The 26,047-nt window shown below is 31.0% G+C and overlaps 1 protein-coding gene across 2 annotated transcripts; it reads right to left on the reverse strand.

Annotated features, from left to right (window-relative positions):
• Positions 1-301: 301 nt before the first annotated feature.
• Positions 302-13,215, reverse strand: LOC143071675 (nuclear receptor subfamily 2 group F member 1-B-like). Of its 2 annotated transcripts, none has more exons than XM_076246147.1 (4): positions 12,327-13,215; positions 10,436-10,963; positions 9,652-9,702; positions 302-2,211 (listed from the first exon to the last, which is right to left on the reverse strand). In XM_076246147.1, the coding sequence occupies exons 1-4, from the start codon at positions 12,886-12,888 to the stop codon at positions 1,937-1,939; spliced, it is 1,416 nt and encodes a 471-aa protein (XP_076102262.1). In that variant the 5' UTR covers positions 12,889-13,215; the 3' UTR covers positions 302-1,936. The 2 variants fall into 2 exon arrangements, with proteins under 2 accessions (XP_076102262.1, XP_076102263.1); XM_076246148.1 differs by having other exon boundaries at positions 12,408-13,208.
• Positions 13,216-26,047: the final 12,832 nt, after the last annotated feature.

Consider the following 26,047-nt stretch of genomic DNA (forward strand, 5'->3'; position numbering starts at 1 on the left):
ATTGTTAAGCACTAATATGTTTGACGATTTGTATTCATAAACTTTGTCATCATGGTCATATACATGTACACCTGTCCAATATGCTAATTGTGTGGTTTAGTTTGTCGAGATGCTTTATCAAACTTCAGTTACACTATTATGGAAATAACTACTTACTAAAGCAAAGTCTTAATTATTCATATGTAGCCCAGTAATTAGGAGTTAGTTCTGATTTTTCTTTGCAAAATCGACATCATAACTTTTAGTTAATCAAACATATAAAAATACCCATACAAGAAGAGAAAAAACAATAGAACACATATATGTTTACAACACTTTAATTAAATTTTAAGCAATGGATAAATTGTGGTGTCTGAGACACCTACACAACACTTGACAATAATGTCACACATAGCAAAACACGTAACATAGTCATTGCCTAAACAAGGGAGATAACCACTTTGGTTTAATCTTATCTGGTGAACACAACTTCAACAGCTTAGAGCTGTTCTTTTAATATATAAGTTCTTGGAATGCATGTTTAAAACTACCTTGTCAGAGCAACTTTTAACTCCTCTCAATAGTGACTGTGTACAATATGTTCACTAAGTAAACACTAACATACTCCTCCTAAACTGTTTACTGAGTAAATGTACAAATAAAAACTGGTTTTGAACCAAATATAACAAAACAAAACGCAAAGACATACATGAATACAAAACACGGCTTGTTTAATTTCTCGTCTCATATTTTTGCCGCAAAGAAAATATCTACAACACTATAAATGACTGGGGTGACTGCATCGCAACACACTAACCTGGAATTGACTACGATCCAAACAGTCTTTTGATTCTAGCTTGTTTAAAATGCAGATAAATTTAAACATAATACTTCCGCGATCTAAAAATTCTTTCGCAAGTTATACAAAATTTTCACATGATGTTTATATAGAGTGAACTGTGTTAGTTGAAGAATAATAATTTCTAGTGGACTAATTAATGTAAGTCACTTCATATTTTGCATTATGAATAGATTATTTTTCCTTATTTTTTTCTAGAAATAGATTTACTATGTTAAGTAACAATTTGTCTAGGGACACTTTAACTATAAGGAACCATATTTGATATGGATAAATTTATCCTGCATTTCAACCAATTAGACTCTGGTTTACAACCTAAATGTATAAATGAATGATTACAATGCTTTGTAAAAATGAATATGCATTTTGCAACGGTTTACATTGTTTGTAAGCTGCCCTGCAATGTTAACACTCAGATTTTAGAACTTGTGTGTAGTTCTCGGTTAAATAATGTTATTATGATAGCACTAAAAGGTAAATATAAAATGATATTCAAACAAAATAAATGATATAGCAAAACAAATTATCTTTCTGCAAATGGATACTGCTAGTAAACAAAAGCAATTATTAGGAAGCACTTTTGCTGCCCATTTCTCATAGGTTGCCATCATTGAAGTCCACGTTAGCAACCAATATGCCTTATATATGCGTATTTGGAATAAAGTTCTTCATTATGCATTAATGTAAAAAAAAAACAATATTATCTTATACAAAACCAAAAAAATCAACAATAATCTAAAGTATGTTGAACTTAAAAAAAAAGATTATATTAATCAACAACTCAAAATTTGTAACAACATTTCGTTTGACAGAAAGACTAGGTTGAGTTTTTACTTGCTGTTATTCTGAACCATGTAAATACGATATTTTTGGAGGATAAAGTGATTTTGTGTTAATTATTTTCAATAGAAATATTTGCAGACATTTGCCTTAATTCCAATAATGTACATTCAAAATATATATGGATGCTCATTTCTGATTTAATTGATAGTCATTCTATTATGTGTAAAATAAAAAATTGAAGTGGGCAAAATATACCCTTCACAATTAAATCGTACATCCATGGTTCACAATCAACAACATATTAATCTTTTATAGTCATTGTAGTGGCATATATGGCCAGTTGAATGAGCCTCCACTTAGAAGCATGTCTCTGATTAATGTCTCTATTGGTGTCTTCCCAACTAATCTAACAAAAAATAACTGCTCAATTACTTGTGAACTGACAGTCCTTAGAGACGGAAGTCGGAGGAGTAGTTTACCAAATCTTGTTGGTTGGTTTGGATACTGACTCCGAACATATTCCTCTAGGGCACACTGTGATTTCTCTTGAATACTGTCAACGTGGTTCATATCAGTTAGTCCGCAGGTATCTGAAAAATAAACAACGTCATAAATATACAAAACTCCATAAAGTGAAGCTATTTATTTATATTTATAATTATAAGCATTATATTTATATCAAACCCTTGGGTAATACATCGTCATAATCTTGGAACTTAACTTAAAATTCCAAACTATTCCAAAACCGTGAGAGATGAAATTAACAACTGCTATAATACAATATTTATTCGATATGATGTCAAAATGATATGCATCACCTTATTCTTTTTTTTTCTTTTTTTTCTATTGTTTTTTTTTCAATTTTTTTAATGTGAAAGCTCATGTTTTTTTCAAACGCATAAGCTATTTTTTGTTAATCGTTGTCTTTTTTTTAATGCATATATATTTCAATAAAAAAGATTTGCCAGAAAAAAACATTGTATTTTCTCAATACGTTTTGCTCTGCCATGACATCCGGTATAAAATAAACAAGTACTTTTGTGCAGTGTCGACCTTAAAGGTAAAATGATTACACATGGAGTCATATATTTCTCCTTAATAGCTTAGATTATGGAATAGATTTGAATATTATGAAACTAGTTTTTACGATTGATTGTTCATATATTGTAAACGGTTCATTTAATTATATATAATAACGACACACTGCAGACATCACAGATTTTATACCCAACTATATACAATCGTGAAATGAGATATGATTTTAAATTCATAATATATGATAAATATAGACTGACATTTCTATTTGTCTGCATTGATAGTTTTTATTTAACTAGCAATTAATGTTTATAGGCGAAACACCCTTCTTATTAAATATTCAAGCCTGTATGTGTTATCAGTTTATGTTAAAATTATCAGTCTGGGCACGGGGTGCACATTTTGAAAAGCAGAAGGCGTGACCCGGGACGCATCTGTGAACAATATTCTTTTGAATTTAAATCTGATCTTTGTAAGCATAACATTACTTCAGAATTAACGAGGTGGAAACTTTTGTGAAAAAGATCAGCCGCCATTTAATACCCATGTGGTGGCCTGCCTTTGGGGCGAGTCATGGGCAATTTCATTAATGTTGCTTCCTTGTGGAGCAGATGAAAGTCAGAACGTTGTTTCTACTAAAGACTAAACAGTAAGATTAAAGGTTTGTTTTGTGATCACAGCTGAATGCAAGTCCTGCATTTCTTATGATCAATGATTTGACCTGTTTTACAAAATAATTTTACTGCTAATTACATGACTGTGTACTCAATAAGTAATGTTCCCTCCAAATATACATAACATTTACTTGATTATAATTAAGTTTAACAGCGTGTAACTGTACTATGCCGACTAGTACATCTTGACTCTCCATTTTCCGTCAACATGAAAAATTAATTCCTTTTAAACTTTGTCGTTTTTCATTACGCTTTGTCTTGTATTTCAATCAATGCTCCATAAGCAATCAAATACAAGGAATTGACAATTGATTAGTTTAATTATCAATAAATAAATTTAAGCGACTTTTAGAGAAAATTGAACGACAAACGAACAGTGCCATTTTGACACACGATCCGATTGCACAATGTATAATGGCCCTGTCGATCCGCGCACCTGATTGTTTAGTTAATCCTACCGTTACATGAACAACTTCCGTAAATAGTGTTAGTGATAAATCAAGTAATTAACTCCCTTTGTGGAGTTCTTATCTTTTATATTGTGATGCAATTTGTACCGTTGACTCTGTAACCGTTCCCCGATAATCCGATAATAGCTGGCATTGCGTATCATAACCACTCGCTAAACATTGTCACTAAATTGTAAAATATTTCTTTTTCGAGGAAGCTAGGGTCGGGATCGATCGCTTAGGCAACAAATGATCAATCAAAACTGACGGAAAAATAATACCAAACATGACCTTCTTATAATACCTTTTAACATTAAACTTGAACCAAGCTTTGATCAAGTTTTTCTATGATTACTGTTTAATGACGCTATTAATTTTATGTTTGAATCAATGCAATTCATTTAGCACTGGTTAAGGTAAGGATGGATGAGCGTTTTATGCTAAAGTTGCACAAAAAGGTCCGTTTTAATTTTCGTTTTATTATTATGTATGCAGCATGTGTTGCATGTTAATGTACCACTAAGAGCTTTAGCTAATGTCTAGAAAACATATCAAGGGATGAAAGGGAACCTAACTATATTAAATTATTGACATTATGTATAAATATTGTATAAATACTTTATAAAATGTGGAAAGTCTAAGTAATAGGTCAAATAGTATATAAATAATAGGGAGTATTGCAATAACAAACATACTAACACTCGGTATTTCCGAAAATATATTTTTTAAACAAAAGAGTGAGATAGTGGTATATTCAACACGCACTTTCTTTTATTGACACCAATAGATTCGTAATTTTTTATTAACTTTTACATCGCGTTAACATTTATTTTCTTTGGAGTTCAGTACATATGTTATTCATTACCTACTCCTATTTAAAATGTACATATATTTGATATATTTTTCTTTTATAGAAAATTTGAAAAATAAATATTTTGTTTTAATGAAGCATTTTAAAGCTGGGTTAAGGTATTTTCAGTAAGTTGAAAATGACTTGGATCTTTATAGCTCTAACAGCATATTCGTTTCAAACACATTTTATGGACTTCCCTCTTAGAATGTCTCTTAGAGTTTGGTATTTTTTGGTAATTCCTTTTTTTCTACATCATGAATATCGACTTAACATGCAGCATGTCATGAATTTGATTTTTAATAAAAATAGATGCATGGACAAAAAAACATGGATATTCTATAAAATAAACATGATAGCTCTTCCTTTAAAAAGTCAGCAATATTTACATTTTCTATTTCATAATATGAATATAATAAAATTCCTGTCAACTATTGTATAGTGCATCTTATTCAAGGAGACGTGAAAGGATATTGATTTTTGCTTTATTAAAAAAGACTCGGATGTGTATTGGTGTAAAGTTATCAATTGTAGTCGTGTCAACTAGAATTAGTTCTACATGGAACAAAATGATACTTTATTTAATGATTTTGTTTTCTTTGTTCATATTGTGGTTTTATGCCTTTACAACTCATTTCACAGACGTTTAGGATAATTTCCCGAGATAATATTTAAAACTTCGCCATTTTGCTGTTAAAACTATGATCTTTAATTAAAACTTGAAAAGCATGAAATATTAGTGTTATTGTGATTATCCGAGCCAGTACACTTGTGAATAAAAAAACTAATTTGAACAGGGTTGCTCAGGAGAGAATTGAAGGAGTAATTCTTGCTATGGGGAAAATTATTTAATTATTTATTAAAAAATTGTTGAATATTTCAAAAAGATTTAAAGATAATTAATCAGTTCATGTGTATGCTTACTGATAAAGTGACATTTGTTTGTGATTGGGGAGGTTTTGGGCGTCTTTTTTTTTATATCTGAAACATTACATCTACGAGATGGATCCAAGTTTTGCTGAATGTACGTGAACAAATGTTGTATACATTCTAATGAATTATTGAAAAGGGTTCAACTTCTGAGGGTCCATCAGGACTGAAAAGGACAAGATTTGGGGACATTTGTTTAATTGTGTGCTGACAATTTTGTAAAAGAATAATAAGAATTTTTAGAAATTCTTAATAGGAATTCATATTCAAACATACATAAAAGTCCTGTCTAGTTTTCTTCTAAGGATTGTAAAATTTTGAAAATGTATCAATATTTTAATTTCATTCTGATCAGCGGTATAACATAATTTTACATTTTGACCAATTTCGTTAAACATTTCTTCTTCGTTTCATCTTCCTGGTTAAAGATAATTTTACACTTTGACCAACTTCTTGGCCTATTGTTTTAAATATAGTTTGGCGTCATGCTTAAATGCAAAATTTCAATCCCGGTATCTATGATGAAGCTTTTTACGTTTTGTACGACTCAATGTAACTTCAATACACACGTACAAGAAATACACAAAAATTAAAACAGAATGTTCGTTGTAATATATTCTAATCTTTGCATTTAGACGATATATTTCCTGTTCATTGAAACTATTCAACTCAGATTATAAGACATTTTTACAAAACTACTTTGAATTTTAGAATGTTTCCTTCTATATGTATTGTCTCTTATATGAAATCTTTATTTTGAAAGGTATGCACATGATATTATTTGATATGTGCTTAATATAATTCTATAAAATTATATTTTTTAGATCAAGTTTTAAACGAACTGATGATATTTGGATTAAATAAACATTTAACCCGTTGGAACCTTATTTTACACACACAAAAACTTATCTCCATGTTTAAATTGTCGACCTATTTAACACTTCAAAAACTGCATAAACACATATCTAAATGTGCAGTCAGATGTCTGCATTATAAAAGATATTTTAATGTTGGCGCAATTACTGCAGTTTCAAGCACTCCCTGCTGAATATTTATCCCGTCAAGAAAAACATTACATATGTTTAGTAATACAAATATTTAACCCGAAAATCTATCTGACAGCTCACAGTTGGACATAGAAAGAAGGTGATGAAAACTATTTTACATTAAACAACTTATATTTAGTAAACTGTAGTAATTTGTCAACAATTTATTTATACCTACTTTCAAACAAAGAGCGGCATACATTTACAAAATACAAAGTCTGCCTTGATCTTCAAGGTGGATTCACAAGTAACAAATGTTTTCATTCATAGAAAGTCTTTTCATGTGTGAAATATTACACAGACTAAAAAGAAATTTGTTTGGGTAATTATATAAGTTTAACATATGGTAGCTGCTTATGAAGTTAAAGGAGGAAGGTTCTCTGCCATCTTGACCTTAAGTGCACCATTCTTCCTTGTCAACAGTTCAACTCTGACATAACATCGCTCACGTAATCGTCAAGAAGAGATGTATTTTAGTTGCATATCTGGACCTATGCCAAACAGTCAGATGTGCCTCAGAGCAATTTGCACTATGTGTATGAAACTATAAACATTGCACATTGCTTAAAAAAATCAGTGCCTAACTGAAACGTCGCCTGAGAATTCATTATGTCTACTAATTTCAGTTCTGTTTACTCAAATTTCTTTCAAACACACTGTCAATCTATTATAATATTACTTTGTAATTTTAAACTCCTCAATATTAAGTAATCAACTTTTACATAGAATGTGTACTATATTCGTATGTACATTTTGTTATGAACATTCGTTTGTACATTTGGTGTTAAAATGCTAGAGTAACATGTATCTGATGACAAAACTATGTTTATAATAAATGTTGAATGAATCAATTATAGATACCCCGATTTTGTTTTTTGTCCATAGATTTATGAGTTTTGAACAGCGGTATACGACTGTTGCCTTTATAGATTGATATTTGTTTTGTTGATAACTTTCGAGCTTCCATGAACAGTAGAACCCATCACTGAATTGTTTCAATTTGACCAGTTCAAATTCCTTGATGACCGTCGACAAAAGTAAATTAACAGAAACTGAAAGACTTCCTATGTGTTTTATTATCTTGATATGATATTCCAAAACACACATCGATATCAGACAGAACATTTACTGAACGGAAGAATTACTATTCAAATCAAATATTTGTAGAATTATTTTAAACAATACACAATTGGTACATGATAATTGAGATACTATATGAAACTAAATTGAATCTTTTGAAATAAAGTGAAATGAACACTGACATTTATAACCTGTAATTTATTAAGATTGATTCAGAATCTATTGGTCACAGCCCATTGCCAGTCCATTTAATGGTCATTCTAATTGATGGACAGCCATGAAACGTACCGAAAAAATCCAAATTAAATAAAATCTTTATGTGTCATTCAAAATCATCGATGATCAAGGGGTTGTCTGAGGAATTTGAGATGACTTTGTTTTCAACTTGTAAATCTGTTGTCCACTTAATAGTAAAAGACATAAACACATATTTTTTCAAATCGTTCTTCATTTTATAGTTATAATTTTATTTTACAGTATTTTGGGACTTTGATTTCTCATTTCTGTTCAGTAACTTGAACTGTGACTTTAAATTTTTATTAATTTCATCAGAAAAAGAAAGAGTGGAGTGAGGATGTAGTATCTGATGAATTGATAAATATATGACTTTTATGTCATTTGCTTAAAAACGTTAAGCCTGGTATTTTAGATAAGTTTATAAACTGGGTTTTTAATTAGAATATAAAACTTTTCATCAGAGATTGAGTACTGTGTCGTTATTTAACAATATATTTCTTTTTGAATTTTCCTCGGAGTTCAGTATTTTTGTGATTTTACTCTTTTCATGCATTAAAATAAATATAAACTGTCTGTTGGTTAATTTTTTTTATCTGTTATCAGACAATAAAAAATGTGCTTTGTTTTATCAGATAACTAACACTAAATTGTGAAGATAACGCGAGCTACATCGGAAACCATGCTCCTGTTAACATGCTATGATTGTCATGGTTAAAAACCGTGGGAACATTTATATCAATCAGACTTTCATTTCGATTTTATCAATTAAATATTTGTCTTTTTTCCATTTATAGTTTTGCTCATTTGTGCAACAGTTAACGAATCTTAATTCTAATTATCAAACAAGGAATTTTTAGTGCAGTACTTATATTGTGTCCCTAACACAACAGTAATATACATTTAGAAAGTTTATTGTGTAGAAGGCTCTCTTCATAAAATAGAAACAATATTCTTTTAAAAAATGTCACAAGGTAGACACAAATAAATTTAAAATTTCCATGGCATGTAGCAGGTTTTTAATTTTCTTATTAGATCAGCAGGGACTGTTCAATAAATATTATCAAACATTCTGCAGAGAAGTATATAATTTACTATGACATCTTCATTGGTCTTTTCTAATTATTGAAGAATTCCTCAAATTTTATGTTATTGTCCATTCTATCGTTAAATAAATATTTCCACAACAATAAATTTGTAAATACATTAATTAGTGCTTAAATGTGTTTCTATATCTATACCAATAAACAAACAGTTTTCCAAAGACAAACCGTTCACTATTCATGTAAAACAATATATCGTTTCAAATCCCTTCATGTAAAACAATATATCTATGAGCATTTATGTAAACATTTGTTTTACTAGCGATATACAACTGTTGCCATTATTTAACCGAGCCCTGTTGTAGATCCATTAAAATTCATAAGGCAAAGTTTACTATTCTTTGATTATTTTTTTATACTTTTTATTGAACAATATCTAATAATTAAAATCTACTTTTAAACCAGCTTCCATTCTTCATATTTGTTTTTAAATGAGATGCTCTTATAATTTAAATATAAGACCTAAAATCTACGATATAACATGCTGGATGAAGTTAACGATGACATAAAGCTTAAAACAAATATACTCTATTATTTATAACGGAATATGTATAGTTCAACTATTTAATATATTCGAACAGCTAGTTCTATAGAAAAACTAAAATAGTAACAACAATGAAAATACTCACTGTAACCATTCATAGAGTGCCTTTGGGACGGAACTGACTCAGGTTTTCGATCTAAAATCATATAAAAAATTACTATAAAAAATGCATGTATTTACCATAGTTTTCATACACATTCACACAAGACAATAGTTACTAACAAAGAAATCAAAAACCTCAAATCGAAAATAACATCTCCTTACTTAAAACGACAAAAAGACAAACATCAGTTCACATAGCTGAACAAATTACTCATTAATTAAAACTAAATTTGTTATCAGAAGACACGTTACACTACATTAATAGACAAGCCAGGAATAAGGCTGAGATAGCGTTCTTTAAATCAGTATATTTATATTCGAATGTTAGTATTTTTTATCAATATAAATCCCATCTGTTAAATATTTATAAAGGTCAAACACGATTTATTTTTTAATGTAACGAATTAGATTTGTCACATATCAGGACAGAGAAAATCTGTATTTTTAGACTTGACGAAAACTTGTCTGAATCACCTCACTGACCATAGACCATTAACTTTAGTGGTCTACAGGTTAACGTTAATTAATGAAGTGCCATATTTTTATTCATTCAACTTGTCTCGCTAGAAACATTATATTTCATACTAGTATAATTCGATACTAAATGTCTATATTATTTTATCTTTTCCATCTTTTATTATTTAAAAAAAGCCTCGAATGATGAAGTAAAAAAAGAAAACTGAAATGATCACCCGTTTTTAAACGGCAGATAAAACAATAGAAATAAATCAAGAAACATGTAAAAAATTCTTAAGTGTCATTCTTACCTGAACTAAAAAGGACTATTGCTTTCAAACAGCTGTACTCGGCTGAATCAACGTGTAGGGCTTTTAATTTTTCCACTTGCTCTTGAAAGATTCTTATGTGGTCCATGAAAGCTACAACTCTATCTGCAGCCATAGGACTGGCATGAAGTCCTGCTGCGGCTAACAACGGTGCCACGTGCAAAGGCATAGAGCACTGTGCCGCATTTAATACAAATAGTTCGCTCCAACTGAGACGGAGTAGAGCTACTTGATCTGTAATCTGCAAGTCGGGAAAAAATGGAATATTGCGAGCCCACTCAACTGCACTGAAAAGCAGTCTGGCTGCAAGTTCACAAATATTCTCAATTCCCATTATATTGTTGGGTTGCATACATTGGCCATACCGAGACGTAGGATAGGGTTCTGCTCTCAATAGCATAGAAATAAAGCTTGAAAGGTACGTATGTCCGTTTAATGGAAAACCATTCTCATATCCCATTTGTCCTGGGAAAGGATGCTGGGTTGGGGGTATTCGTCCTCTTTGGACAGCTGAAAAAAATGGGATATGGTTAATTGTCTAACTTGGTTTAAATAAATGCTTAGATGTTTTAGTTTATAAGATTCCTTTTTTGTTTTATTTATATGTACAGTTTTTTTATTTTGTCTCGATGTGTAAACACGTAGATACACATATGTATGTGAAATATGTGACATCTAAATCCCTCAAAATGTCGATAATTTAAATATAAAGTACATAGATGTGCAACTGTTACATTAGCGATCAATGATCCTGAAAAGATCTTCGAAAGGTTAATATAGGTCTGACTCATGGCAAATACACACTGCAAATATATACATGCACATGTACTATATAGAACTTGTCAAAATTAACATGTAAAAGTATAACCACATTGAAAAGTTAGGGTTGAGGTCACCTAAGGTTGGTGTGTATTAAATTATAGGTTAGGTGGTTTCAGATAAAAAGTAATCAATTCTAATAAATAAGACAAAGACAATGTTGTAAAGATATGTTTTTTTTCAAGAATGTCATAGCAAATGTTGCATATTGGTGAAAAGTTATGTGTCAATACTTGTGAAAAAAAGGTATTGGGAAACACCTGCTTTCGGTTTGTCTGGGTCGAGATTAACGATTAAAGGTCACAACGTCACGCACTCAGACGAAAAAATGTCAATAGCGATATTTAAATAAAATGTATTATAAAACTTATACAAATGTAAATAAACCTTGTCTGGCTATTGCATAACTATGACAACATTTGACAAAACTGGTGCAAAACTTTTAAATGAAATCTAATAAATCATTATATGGTAATTTTTTTTAGATAAAAATTATTGATGTATTTTAATGGCAAGTGTTAAAAAAGAGGTGGTGTGACGGAAGACTGGTTATTGATAATTAGAGGTAAATGAGGCAAATGTGAAATAAATGTTAAATTAGACAATAAAAATGTAAATAATGCCCGATTTTCATAACGTGAAAGTTATTCAAACATAAAGAAGAATGAATATGACGGGGACACAAACTCTGACCATCAAACAAAAACATTCAAACAGTTATCCTTATACAGACAGAACATTTATTATAATAAAAGAAGATAAAGGAAAATTTGTTTATCTCTGGACTTTGCAATATCAAGGACAACGACGGTGGAAATGTGCAAAGATCATTCAGTTACTTCCTTCTGATCAAATTCAAAAATTTAAAAGAGAAAATTAAATTTAGAAAAATATTCAAAAGATTTTTTTTTTTAGTTTATCTTAAGGAAAATATACTATTTTTTAAATAATACATGTTCCTTTTTTAAGATTATTAACTAAATTTGCAAAAAAGTAAAATAAAATAAAAATTTAAATTCTAAAAGTGAAAATATGAGAAAACAATGATTTTAACCTTTTGAATAAATTGCGCCAGGCTGGTTGTTGTAAGGGATAACTGAGTAGTAGACTGGGTCGGATGTCGAACGGCACCTACCTTCCCTCCTCATTCCGGACTTCAGACATTTTTTCAGACGACAATACTGACACTGGTTTCGATGGTGTTGGTCAATAGGACAGTTCCGACTTCCTCTACAAGTATAGTTCAAATTTCTCCGAACGGATCGTTTGAAAAAACTTTTGCATCCTTCACAAGTAAATTGTCCATAATGTTTTCCCGAACTTTTGTCACCACATACAACACATTCTATTTGCTGTTGCTTATTTTCTGGTGTTGATGAACCATTTGTAGATCCGTTTGTAAGCGACATAGAACCATTCGGGGTCGTTTGTTGTGTCTGGGGTGCCGGAGGTCCAGACTGGGTCACTGACGCTGATGATTCCACAATTGCTGATGGAACTGCAGGCACCGATTGGACTGGAGTCTGAGCTGCCGTTGGAGTCGTTGGACCCATGTCTTCAGTTGGATCCCTTGGCCAAGCAGTCACAACATGTGGAGGTGTTCCGTTCAACGCCATTACTAAACACTGCGTTGCATTTATAGTTTAAAATTAGAATGTGCAATGTAAGTCAAAGGTTATGTCACACAAGATGTTACTAATGGTACACTATAACTTTTATAAGAGTATGTCATTTCCAACTTCTTTATTATAAAGTAGTGTTATCCTCTAAAGAATTTCCTTGGTACTCCAAATATTATCATTATTTGTTCTATAGTCCAGGAAGCAACCTTTTGGCATGTGTCGGATCGTAAATATAATCAGAGTCTAAAAGTGTACAGATATTGAAACACTTAGTGACTTGAACGCGGAGTAATCGCGATCTCTTCTCTTGTATGGAGTGGGTGGCCTAGAGGAGTACTCCGTATGGTTTGAACTCTGACACTAGCATTAAAACCAAAGATTTTCAATGGTTGTGTTCCATATAAGGAGTGTGGTGTCATTTAGGTTCATGAAATATATTAGTGAGTGACACATTGCTGTCGTTTGGTCAAAGCCCTCAACCACGGAGGGCATAACCGATGCACTTCAACTGCTTTTCCTATTGGTCGATCGCTTCATTTATTATACACAGCTCGACTGTCAATAATCAATCACGTATTCCTGCGCACACTTTCAGCGACTCGTAATCTGCCCTAGGTCATCAATGTTTTTGGTCCAATCCGTATAGGTTTAGGAGGAGGGAAAATGATTATCGACACGAGAAAGACGACGAGTCAGATTGTTATTGAATAATATTATCCAACATACTACCAACTGCACATACTTGTGTCGTCTGCTAGAACCGAGACATGAGATGACATATTCTATAAACAAAACCAATGTTACAAATCTTAATTAATTTAGTTTTGTCGTTCGCTGTCACATTTATTTAATTATGTTTGTAGCAAACTAGTAGGTTAATAAATAAAATAAGAAGAATTTGTAATATTTTATAAACCTTTATGTATGACCTTTCCGTTCGGGTTATTTACTTGAATTTCATCGAGACTGCGTCTGATATGTTTGCGTAACATTGCCTCAAATGAGGTCATGACCTGACTCGCTCAGTGTATTAACCTAGCCAGCACTGCAAACTGCTGCACAAATTGCATAATATAATTTTAATACTATTCTGAGGTAAAGATTAAATGAAACGACAGGAAGTATGTATTGAATAATAAGTTTTTACTTCTATTTATTTTATAAAGTGTGCAATGTCGATTCGTATCACCTATTTATCTAAATTTACTTTATGTGCAACGATTCACTTAAGATCAAGACCCGACTCTTGACATTGTGTGACCTAGGGCAGACGATAAGAATACTTTTACATTATCACACAATACCTTATAAATACATAGCATGCATAAAGTATTAATAAGTGTATGTGTGTTTTTGTTGGTTGATCGTTTATTAAAATAATTTCTGTTTTGTATTGTTAAATTTTTCTCGATACAAGGAGGAGATTTGATGAATTTAAACTAATATGCATTGACCTTTTCTAATAAAAAATGTGTTTTACAAAAGAACCTATTCGATGCAGTTGATATACCCCAAGTATTCGTTTCGTCTGCATTTAAACTATATCAAATTACCAAATGTCACTGGTTTTGAATAGAATTTATGCACATACAGACCCCGGGCTTAACATTTGCAAGCCTGACTGGGATAATATAAAAGATTTCCACAACGTGTTTTATGTTGAAATACAAAAAGTATCTATATACCCACGTAAAAACCAGACAACATACAAATTGTCACAAGAAAATCTTATTTTAGCAGTCGCAATCACACCTTTGTCTTACATCTGTGGCATGAATATTAACTGATGTACTTTTTGGATTACTTTTCTATAAACAGAATCATATTACAAATTTTGAAGAATTGAAAATTAAAGTTAAAATTTTTAAATATTAAAATGCAGAGATTATCTTCTTAATTGAATTAGTCAATTCAAACCTGACAAACAGATTTTGATATAAAAACTGTATATAAAAATAATTATCTTTTTGTAACTTTTATTTAACTTTTGTAATAATTCTTTATAAAAAAAAAAGTAGAAGCTTAATAAGAAACATATATTCGAATAAAAAAATAAGGCGTCTATGAAGCCTTTCGAATTATTATTAGTATTAATTGGAATAGAATATTTTAGAGCTCCTAGGTTGGACCTAATGGATAAAATATCTTAGGTAATATGCTACATATTCATTGAAATTAACTTAATGGTAAAAGCCAATTTCTAACTATTACATTTGACAGCATATTTAAACATTCATAAGAATACAGAAAGAGATTTTTTTCACATTGAGACAAACCTACTGCATAACATACACAACTGTTTGTTAGTAAAAACAAATAAAAGCATATCAAAATAATCACGAAATACAAATGATCTATTAAATTTGAACGTACACCAAATACAAAATGAAGCAATATTTATAAATACAGTGAAGTCATAATTGGCAAAATTATTTTCCCCAGCACCATGGTATATAAAATACAAAATACAAGTTTGAAAACATTCTATTCATTACTGCTATTCTAAAAACTATAAAAAAAAATGATTTTAATTATACACTAGTCTTCATTTTATATAGAAAAGAAAGAAACAGGTATAGTTGAATTTTAGAAGGGATCGTTGACATACTAGCTACATGCATTTTTAAAATTAAATAAACTTGAGTCTGTCAACAATCAAAACGCAATAATTAATTAAGAGTGACGAGGGAGGTTGAGTGTGGAGAAAAAAATATCCCTCTACTGTTAAGTATATAAAATAATTAATAAGTATATAACTTGTTTGAGACAAATCAAAGATACAGGGATACTTGAACTACTTAATCAACTGTACATCAATACAGAGTCAATACCGTTTATACAATTATATTGATGCAATAGGGAATGGACGGTTTGACGACGATTAATTCCGCTCAGTTATAAATACGACAAATAGTAGAAGTCCTATAATTGTAGAAAGGTACCTTTTGGTTATACCCTCCCATGTATCATTAGCTTATGATAAGGGGCGTTCCTTGTGAAGGCGTTTAGCAGGCATTCATTTATAAATATAGTTTTCCTTACCTTATACATTTGTATATGATCATTCAATTCACTAAAAGTGATACTATTTAGCTTATAACAATAAAAATGTTGCTTAACCAGATTCATTACCGGCAATATTTTGATAGAAATTACACGTTTAGTGTACGGGAACTGACTGTTCTGTAATAAAAATTACAGTTGAAATACATTTAACAAACAGTTGAAAATACCTGTAACAAATAATGACGAAAACATTAGTTTAAATTCAATATTTATTTTTAAAAAAACCGTATGATATCATTGTCAAAGTGCATGACACCTACAAGTATACGTCGGAATACCATATACATAAAACTTTTGAGATGGCATGCAAAGCCCTAATAAGTTTATAACAGATTCGCCGAATATAGTTCAAGCTCAACTATTTTTAGAAAGTTAAATTTAAGCTCAAGTAAATTTACAACACTTCAAATCCTTTTCATCTAGTAAGAGGTTCACATTTCACATCAGAATTCTTATTTGTGCTAGGTGTAATTTGGCTCGGTGTAGAAGCTCTAAGTTAGACCTTACAACACTTATCTCTAAATTCCATCTTTTTGCAAACACCTTTGTAAAATTTCAATAGTCTTTATCTAATTTAAAATTAAAAATTATGTCCCATGACATATCATATGGCTTTTACAGACCATTTATCTCCGAGGTTTAAATTTAAAACAAAGAATCTTTGTCAAACGATTAAACAAAAACTAAACTTTGTCTGTATTTTTGTATAGAACGTCATCATACTTTGTAAAGATTTATTCACACTTTATTGTTTAATCTTATCGGGTATATCATTCCGTGACCTCTCCTTTTTATTGTTTCCTTTTTCGGTCAAAAATGTTGAACTCGAATTAAAACAAAGACATCTGCTTGTCTCAAATTTTTTATTATAAGTTTCAATGACGTAACGGAAATTCCAGCTGATCTTTAAAGTAATTAATTACAGTAAATCTTCTGTCTTACATTATCTTACTGCTTTAATATAGCAGATGAACAGACAAATGTATTCAGCTGTTTTACAATGTGTCCAACCAGCATAAATCTTATTTCAGGCGATTTTGGGCTGTTACAGTTCTAAATAATCATAATGATAAAGTGGAAATCTTTACTTCTTCAATAAACAAATCGAGTCTTGGTTTATTGTTATGAAATATATAAAGCATTTAAAAAAAAAAATTGGCGTGTGCTTTAACTCTTATGAATTGCATTAATAAATATGAGCGTTCTATAAAGTAAGGAATAAGTGGTACAGAACTGAAATACACAACATTGAATCGAATTTCGAAAAAAAAATCTTAATCAAATATTTTAAACATTTGGCACAGTGATACATATTCATATAACTTTTTATTTAGTTATTGTATAACAGTATATTTTTTCAGCTCTTTTTCTCAACACCGTAGACATGTATAAGTTATTTTTTCCATCATTGTAATGCATAGTCAGTTTTTCCTATATTTATCATGAATGCAAACTAATTCACAATTCGTCTGCTTAACTAATATACTTTGCTCAGTTCATTTTTTTCACTCCGTTGTTACTTTATAAGGACTTAATTATAATCGGTATAATACTGTTTCACTATTTCATTTACAATGTTGAATTATTTATTATGTCAAAATTCGTTCATCTTCAAAATTATTCTGTAATTTAGTTGAGTACAAGAATTTAGTATCAAATTATCAATTATTCTTATTTATTTTTAGCATCGAAATCCCAAGTTAATAGTTACCAAAAGCCAAGTTGCATTAATACTAATAGTATTTTCTAGCGGTAGGTTACTATATAATTATTAGTAACCTACCGTTAGCATAACATTTATTGGTCGATCTTTTTTATGTTTTTTTTTTTATAAATTTCAAAAATTAAAACAATTGACGTGAAGCAGTTTTTAAATTGGTATACTAGAACGGTCTGGTATATATATTTCATATGAACGAGAAGATCAGTAATTTCAGCGCAGAATAATAACTGTACTGTACAGTGGCGGATCCAGAAATTTTCCTAAAAGGGGGGGGGGGGGGCTGGCTGACCTAAAGGGGGGGGGGGGGCACTCCAGTCATGCATCAGTGATTCCCTATATAATCAACCAAGGCCCCCCCCCCTGGATCCGCCTATGGTACATACAACATTTTGTTACTAAGTTACAGCTTCGTATATAAAATTACTTTAGTGCTCATCTTCCTCTCTAGTATCAAGATGTATAAACATGAATACAGAATAGTTAACATAAACCTCAAAGATATAACCCAACTGAAAGTCGATTAGATATCAAACCGTTGTTCCCTATTAACTGTTTTATTAGCCTGAAACTTAATATGGACATGAATAAATATTCTTTTAAAAACTATGTATATTCTGTTAAATAAATGAGTAGTTCGTTTGTTTCTCATACCAGTTAGCATTCTAGTTGTGAAACCACAAATGATTTTCGTTTGTCTTGTCGTGCATTATTACATTACAATAACGACAACCGCAAATGTATCCAAGACACAATTGCAACAACCACAAATGGCTGCTTCGTCGTTGATGTTTGACTGATCTATTTGATTTCCCGGATATCAAATCTTCTTCTCCAATGAAACGAAGTCTTTAGATTTAACAAACATTTTCAGTCTCCCGCGGTTTGTAACACTTGCCTTAATAACAAAATGAATTCACAATATAATGCAATCGCTCGCAGCACGCGTGAAAATCGATATTCGTGCAAAGATGCCATGTCATCGGTGCAGCATTACGTGCACGCAATTTTAATAATTCCTCAACCGCATGAAACTAATGCTTTTGTCTTTGAAGAGTGTGTGCCATATTACCAAAACACATAACGGATGAATTAAGAAAATACAAAAATAATACGCTTTGTTAGTTTTTAACAAAACTCGTTGTTAAATTTCTAAAGCTAACATGCACCAATCTGCGATGTCAAACGATCTAAGCCATTGATCATGGGAACAAATTGCACTGATATTTTTTTATAATAAGTAACAGAGATACTTACACAATTTTGATTACATTAATTAAAACTATTGTAACTTTTAAGAAGACAATTACATTTTCGACTAGATCTTGAATAGAACTGATCACTGTCAGTTTCTTTTGGTTTGTCATCTTAGGATATCAGAGAACCTGTGAGGTCAAACAAACACTTATTTATATTCATGGGAGACAAGACGTATCCATAAAACAAGGCAATATTGCAAATTTATATGACATCCGGAATTTCTGATGGAATTTTGAAATGAACATTACCGTACTGTACAAACATTGTCATAAAAATTAGTTGACAAAATCATCTTAGCTGAAGACTCCAAAGGGAAACTTTTGACAATTTATTCAAAAGAAGCATAATCTTATCAGTTCAACCAAATTGGTTCAATTGGGAAATATCAAACTGATTACTGTATAAAATTGCTTAATTATTATTTTAGTAGCAGTTCAGAATAAAAATGTTTCAATAATATATCCTTCATGCGCCCCAACCGTCGTATCAAATCCATTACCAATCAGAAGACATCGGATCTGTAGTAGTTTTATAGTGCCATATTAAATATAAATCTAATAAAGGCTAGATACTGCTTCAGCTTTACGCTGATCCGACCCGATCAAGGGTGAATCTTCCAAGGAAATAAAAAGGCCATCCTCTATCAAGAAACGTCTGACCCCAAAGTGCTGATGGTCAATGATGTCAGGGAGAACATCGACCATGGAAACTAGGGTTATATTGTCTCGATAAATGGTTCTTGAATACTGGATGTTTCAAGATATTCAATCGTTAACAACGAATTGATGCGCAAATACAGAGAAGGAAAATCATAATTATATGAAACACAAGTTTGGACCTGGAAGGAAGCTAAAAACATTTTCATCATGACAAAAAAAAAATGCATAAAACAATCACACTCTTCTGTAGTTTCACTTGTAAGCATGACCCAAACACACAGTCCTCACATTCAAATTCCACACTTGTAAGCATGACCCAAACACACATTCCTCACATTCAAATTCCACAACAGTGGTCTTCAATATTAAAGATAAAACAACAACAAAACATTCATCTCATTAAAAACAGGTTACATTTCTTTTATTGATTGCAAATGTTTTCGCCTATATTTTGCATTACAACTATAAAATGAATTAACATTTTTGTTCAAACAATTCCCTCAATTGAAATAATATTTCTTTATAAACCGTTTAGGTTACTTTGACATGTTTTGGGTTTTTTTTTTGTTATTATTAAAAGAAACATTACGTCCGTTGCAGTCTGAGACGATAATCCAAACACGCGTATATCGAACAAATTTAGAAAAAAGTATGTGTCCATTACAAGAAAACAAAGGCCTGAACTTATACATGTAGCCAAAATGCACGGAACGAAAATTAACAAAAGGAAATTTTATATTTAAATACAATTTAAGATTCATACGACCACTGATGGTTTTGCACTTTTTTAAATTTTTGAATTTAGCATGTAATTTATTGCAAAAATTATGAACTCAAACAAAAGATGAATGGGTAGCGCTTAATAACTTTCGAAAATCTATGACAAAAAAATTAAAAAATTAGATGCGAATCATTATATATTTTGACCATTATGAAAATCTAACAGGAAACTCTTCTTGGCTTTCTTTTTTTTAAGGCAAATGGACGAAGAAAAAAAGCATCTATATATATATATTAAAACACCTGTTTAATGTTTTAAAATTTGTTAATAATTAAATTGAATAGAAAAGGTTAATGTTCATTCATTTTTTTTATGTTGCAAAAGACAAAGGAACAAATTCTCAAAATGCATCCGCCATTATTGGTCTAAAAATAATATTATTTTTTTGGATCGTGCCATATCTCCTTGTTCAAGGGATAACTTTTACCAGAAGTTCTTTTGTTCTGTTGTTCTGTATATTGCTTGGTGTAATCCTTTCCACAGACATGCGTAAAATGTTATCTCGAGTCCTAACTACGGTTTTACATGTTTTATTCTAATTTTACTCTGCATGAATAGAACTTTAGAACATGGAATAAAAGCCAATGTGGTTCATTTGCCATAGCTGACTGCTTACATTTTCTTGCTTGAACATTATGTGTCAAAATTGTTCTAATATCAAGAAATCATTTTAAAATTATGGAAAAATTATGTATCGTATTTCTTTGTAATACATGTGCAGTAAAAATGTTACGTTTTAAATTTGTACTTGTCAGCCTTCGACTTTTATATGAGGGCATACACATAAGAATATTTGCCCTTAATAGAATTTATGAAATATAATTCTTTGTAGAAAATATTATCTTGGAAGTGGTTGTAAAAACATCACTCACAACCCAGTTGATTTGATCATAAATTGGGCATTAGCTGATCTGAACTCAGCACGCGTGTATCCGATCATGGGTTACTCCATAAAATAATCTTCACTCACTTCCTCTGTAATATAAAATTCCATCTTTATGGTTTATGATATAAACGTGATATTTTGAGCAAATGCATAAATGGACTTTTTGTCAATTTGGAACTTTCGTGTTATAGGGCTATATAAAATAGAAAACAGATCATGACAATGTCTTAATGAATGGGCTGGTATGATGACTTATTTCATCATTGCATCCCTATATTCATAATAGCGGAAGTTTTTTAATCTCTTTCTCCACTCGAGAAGGTGACAAGAAACACTTTGCTGTTTTTGATATTACACCTTTGTGACTAGAGTTTCAGGAAAAACGGAATTCACAGCAAAAAGGCACGGTATTAATGATCCATTAGGGGTTTACTCATTTATATCCAATATCCGTATTTGCATATTATTTTTCATAGCATTATTGAGAGATGTGTTCCGACTTCCGAGTGATCATAAAGCTTGCTTTCCTTGAAATAACCCATCTCGCTAATACCATGGGATAAATTACGCACAACAACGCAACACAATTACTTACAGTCATTGACTACCTGACAGTTTAATTATTATCCTTTATGAACATACCACCCATCCAATGTTGTTAGCTAAATTGTTACAACGGGAAGTACCCGAGGGACTATACCATGGCAATAAAGTTCACTTGGGCTGGCTTTGATTTTCATAAACCTTTATACATTGTCAAGTCGTAAAACTGATTTAGTCTTTGTGGAGGTATAGAATAAAAAACATTGTCTTGTGGCTTACAGCAGTGATCTAATAAAACGTATCCCAATAATCAAACTTAATTGGTTTTAATGTGTGTTTTATCTCTTGAATAATGCCAACCACATGTTAATCACGTGACCATTCATGACCTTTCTTGATGAAACTTTTCACCTTGCAACTAACTATTGGCCATAATGTGTACATTTTGTTCCATGGATTAGCATGTAAATGTTATTACAATATAAAATGTTTCAGAGTTTGAAATAATGCCAGAAAGGGAACAGATTTGATATTGTAACCTATGGTTACTATAGTTAAGCACATATAGTGCATACTAAGCTCGCATATAGATGATTTTGCCGCCATTTCTCTTCTTCATAAATATAAAAAAGATGTTGTTCGACAGATTTAAGGAATCGATTTTTGACCAAGACGTTTACCTTTACATATAATTCCGCCGCCTTTCTCCGAATCCTGGACGGCAGCCTTTAACGAATTTTATAGAGTTGATATCAGGGAGAAAATTTCAACCAAAAGTCCAAGAAAGACAGACATCGCCATTGAAAAACAAAACAGATCATAAATTTATAAAGTCTCCAAAATTAATACTATGCCAGTTGTTGTGTTGTTCTCTTTATTAATCAGGTAATAGTCATTGGCATAAACATCAGATATACTACTGAGATTGAATAATCGTAGTCAATATAGCATGTAGACTCTTCGGACAAAGCACATAAAAATAAATGAAAAAAAAAACCAGCGCACAATAACACTATGGCGGGATGTATAAATACCGAGCCACGCCAAAAGGATATGATAACAAAAAATGGACTAAACAGGTTAAAATATATAAATACAAATTAAAAGAACACTATAAGTTCTAGTAATTAAGACGATAAAAAAAAGTCAATAACCCAGAATACTACTTCAATGTCTGTCATATCCGATTTTAGTTTATTGTTTTATGGTTAATTGCTTCACGTTTGTTCTGTCCACTTTTAATGGCTGAGTATGTGATAGATTTGACTTTATTTTGGTAATTCAAAATCTCAATTCTCAATCAGTATGGTAGTGTGGCATAACTTTCTAGGATTTTCACTATGTTTGTAAATCTCAATTCTCAATCACTGGTATGGTGTTGTGGTATGATTTGCTCTTTGTGTGTAAATCTCAATTCTCAATCAGAATGGTGTTGTGGTATTACTTTCTAGGATTTCATCTCTATTGGTAAATCTCAATTCTAAATCAGTATTGTGTTTTAGGGGACGACCATTTGATATTCTGGGGGGGGGGGGGGGGCAGGAGGATTTTGAAAATAGATAACTCAGCCTTGATAATCACAAAAATAAATGGTTTGTTCTGTGGTAGTTTGAAAATAAATTACCTGACTTGCAATGTATAGAAAATAAATAACTCAGCAGGTCTAATCGAAAGTATATGAGATGGCACCAGATTCTTCATAAATTCATCTTTTTTCCCAAAAAAAATCGGGAAACACTTCCCAAATTTTTTAATAACAAAAGTATAAATATTATTTAAATATACTTGAAATGTCTGAAAATTGGTTTCATTTAACTTGAAGTATATTGTCTCAGGAAACCTTACCTCACCTTTATTTTAACAGGGCCGTAACTCCATGTAGGAAATTTCAAAACCAAACGCTTGTCTCCATATCAAATTGTGTTCACGGCCTTGCAAGAAGAAAGTTCTGTTTTCCCTCAGACTTATAGCCCTGATTTTTCGGGATCAATGTTTCTTATTTATTTGTCTTTTGTTCATTGATTGCCCTTCTGTATTCTGTTAGTGTTGCATTCCTTTTTAATCTAGTAATTTTGTTATGAACTTGATCATGAGTTTAAAAAAAAAAAAACACAGCAGCCACAGGCTTAACTATGTGAATTCCATTTTTGCTTTATCATGCACATTGGTCTTTTGATGTTTTCCCTAGAAACTTCAGTCTTACACTGAATTTATACATTTTGCTTTGAGACCAAAATATTGTCAAAAAATTATTAAAACAAAACTTCATTTTCAGATTATGAAAGGGTCTTCCGAACACCCAGAAAGCATGATTTTGCATCATTTGTTCTATAGCTTCTTGGGCCTTCAGTGGCTCCAAAACCCTTCAAAAAAATTTTTGCCTCGCTTCGCTCGGCATAGTAGGTTTGCCAAAACATTTAAAAGTGCCTAGTTATAACTAAACTTAATACTATGTGTATATGCAGTTGGGAATTTAAAAGATTCATTTCTGTAGAGGGGGATGGTTAATCTAATTAAATGTTACATAATGACTTGACTATACTATATGTATTATTTATAAACAAAACATCTAAAAAATTGTATGTTTTTCGAATATCAAAAATATAGTTGTGAAAATGAATAATCAGTCCCTTGCTTTAATGAAAATGAAAAATCTTGCTTCAATAGTGCAGAAAATGAATAATATGTCCTCTTAGTTTGCAAAAATAAATAACCGATCAAAAACAAATCCTCCTGCCCCCCCCCCCCCGAATATCAAATGGTCGTCCCCTTAGTATAACTTTCTAGGATTTGCTCTTTATGGGTAAATCTCAATTCTCAATCAGTATGGTGTTGTGCTTTAACTGACTTATATTTGTTCTTTGTGTGTAAATCTCAATTCTCAATCAGTTTGGTGTTGTGCTTTAACTTTCTAAGATTTGCTCTTTGTGCGTAAATCTCAATTCTCAATCAGTTTGGTATTGTGGTTTAACATTCTAGGTTTTTCTCTATGTGTGTAAATCTCAATTCACAATCAGTATAATGTTCCAGGATTTGTTCTATGTGTGTAAATCTCAATTCTCAATTAGTATATTGTTTGTGGTATAACTTTCTAGGTTTTGCTTTATGTGTGTAAATCTCATTTCACAATCAGTATAATGTTCCAGGATTTGTTCTATGTGTGTAAATCTCAATTCTCAATTAGTATATTGTTTGTGGTATAACTTTCTAGGTTTTGCTTTATGTGTGTAAATCTCAATTCACAATCAGTATAATGTTCCAGGATTTGTTCTATGTGTGTAAATCTCAATTCTCAATCAGTATATTGTTTGTGGTATAACTTTCTATGATTTGTTCTATGTGTGTAAATCTCAATCAGTATATTGTTGTGGTATAACTTCCTAGGATTTGATCTATGTGTGTAAATCTCAATTCTCAATCAGTATATTGTTGTGGTATAACTTCCCATGTTTGTTGGACATTTTGACACTGACAGTACATCAACATGAAATACAGACCTTCTAGAACAATACAGATCGACCCCAAAACAATGCTTCAACCTTTTTCATCAGTTAAGGGAAATGGAATATAAACAAAGTCTTTGAAAACTTTGTAATTTATGTTCTAGAAGGCAACATTGACTTTTCTCTGGTTTCCGTGCTTTCTATGGCGATTATGACATTTTGTTAATTATAAGTAACCTTATACAGAAATGAAGCCTTGCTTTATGTTACTCTTTGGTGACGCATCTGTGGTTCCGGAAACTAGTTTAGTAATTATACCATGTTGCATGCGAGAGTTATAACAGAATGATATAAAAGCTGTTATTTATTACGTGTAGAATCCATCTTAGTTGTCAGTTTTCACGTTCTCATCTTTTTAATGTATCGGTTTTGATTTGATAGTTTTCTTTTAATATCAAACATTTCTATTATTCCAAACTTTTTGCGTGCAACCAAAAGTGTGCAGAAGTTCTTCTGTTTTAATACCTTTAATGTTTAATTTTCTGATATTATAAATCATGGAAAGGACAGGGGAAAATATCTTCAAAGAGGTACTAATTTTATCAAAAGATTAAAGCGGTAATTTTGAATGATTAATACTTGAAAGTGTTTCTAACAAACAGCTAAAAAAACAACAAATATTTGAATAATTTGCAAAATAAATCTAATATGATTTCTTGCAAAGCATTTCAAGGCAAAGCAATGAGTTTATAGGCTATAAATTGAAATATTAAATAGTGCAGTATATGTGCTTTG

This window comes from Mytilus galloprovincialis, chromosome 4 (assembly GCF_965363235.1).
Source record: "Mytilus galloprovincialis chromosome 4, xbMytGall1.hap1.1, whole genome shotgun sequence".
In the NCBI taxonomy this organism is placed as follows: Eukaryota; Metazoa; Mollusca; class Bivalvia; order Mytilida; family Mytilidae; genus Mytilus; species Mytilus galloprovincialis.

What these genes read in the sequence shown, in the direction of transcription:
- LOC143071675 (XM_076246147.1), bottom strand. Translation starts at nt 12,888, where the DNA reads ATGGCGTTGAACGGAACACCTCCACATGTTGTGACTGCTTGGCCAAGG. An exon ending in TGGCGCAATTTATTCAAAAG is followed by an intron (nt 10,964 to 12,326) that starts GTTAAAATCATT and finishes CATTTTTTTCAG; the next exon opens with CTGTCCAAAGAGGACGAATA. An exon ending in GCACTCTATGAATGGTTACA is followed by an intron (nt 2,212 to 9,651) that starts GTGAGTATTTTC and finishes TTTATTTTTCAG; the next exon opens with ATACCTGCGGACTAACTGAT.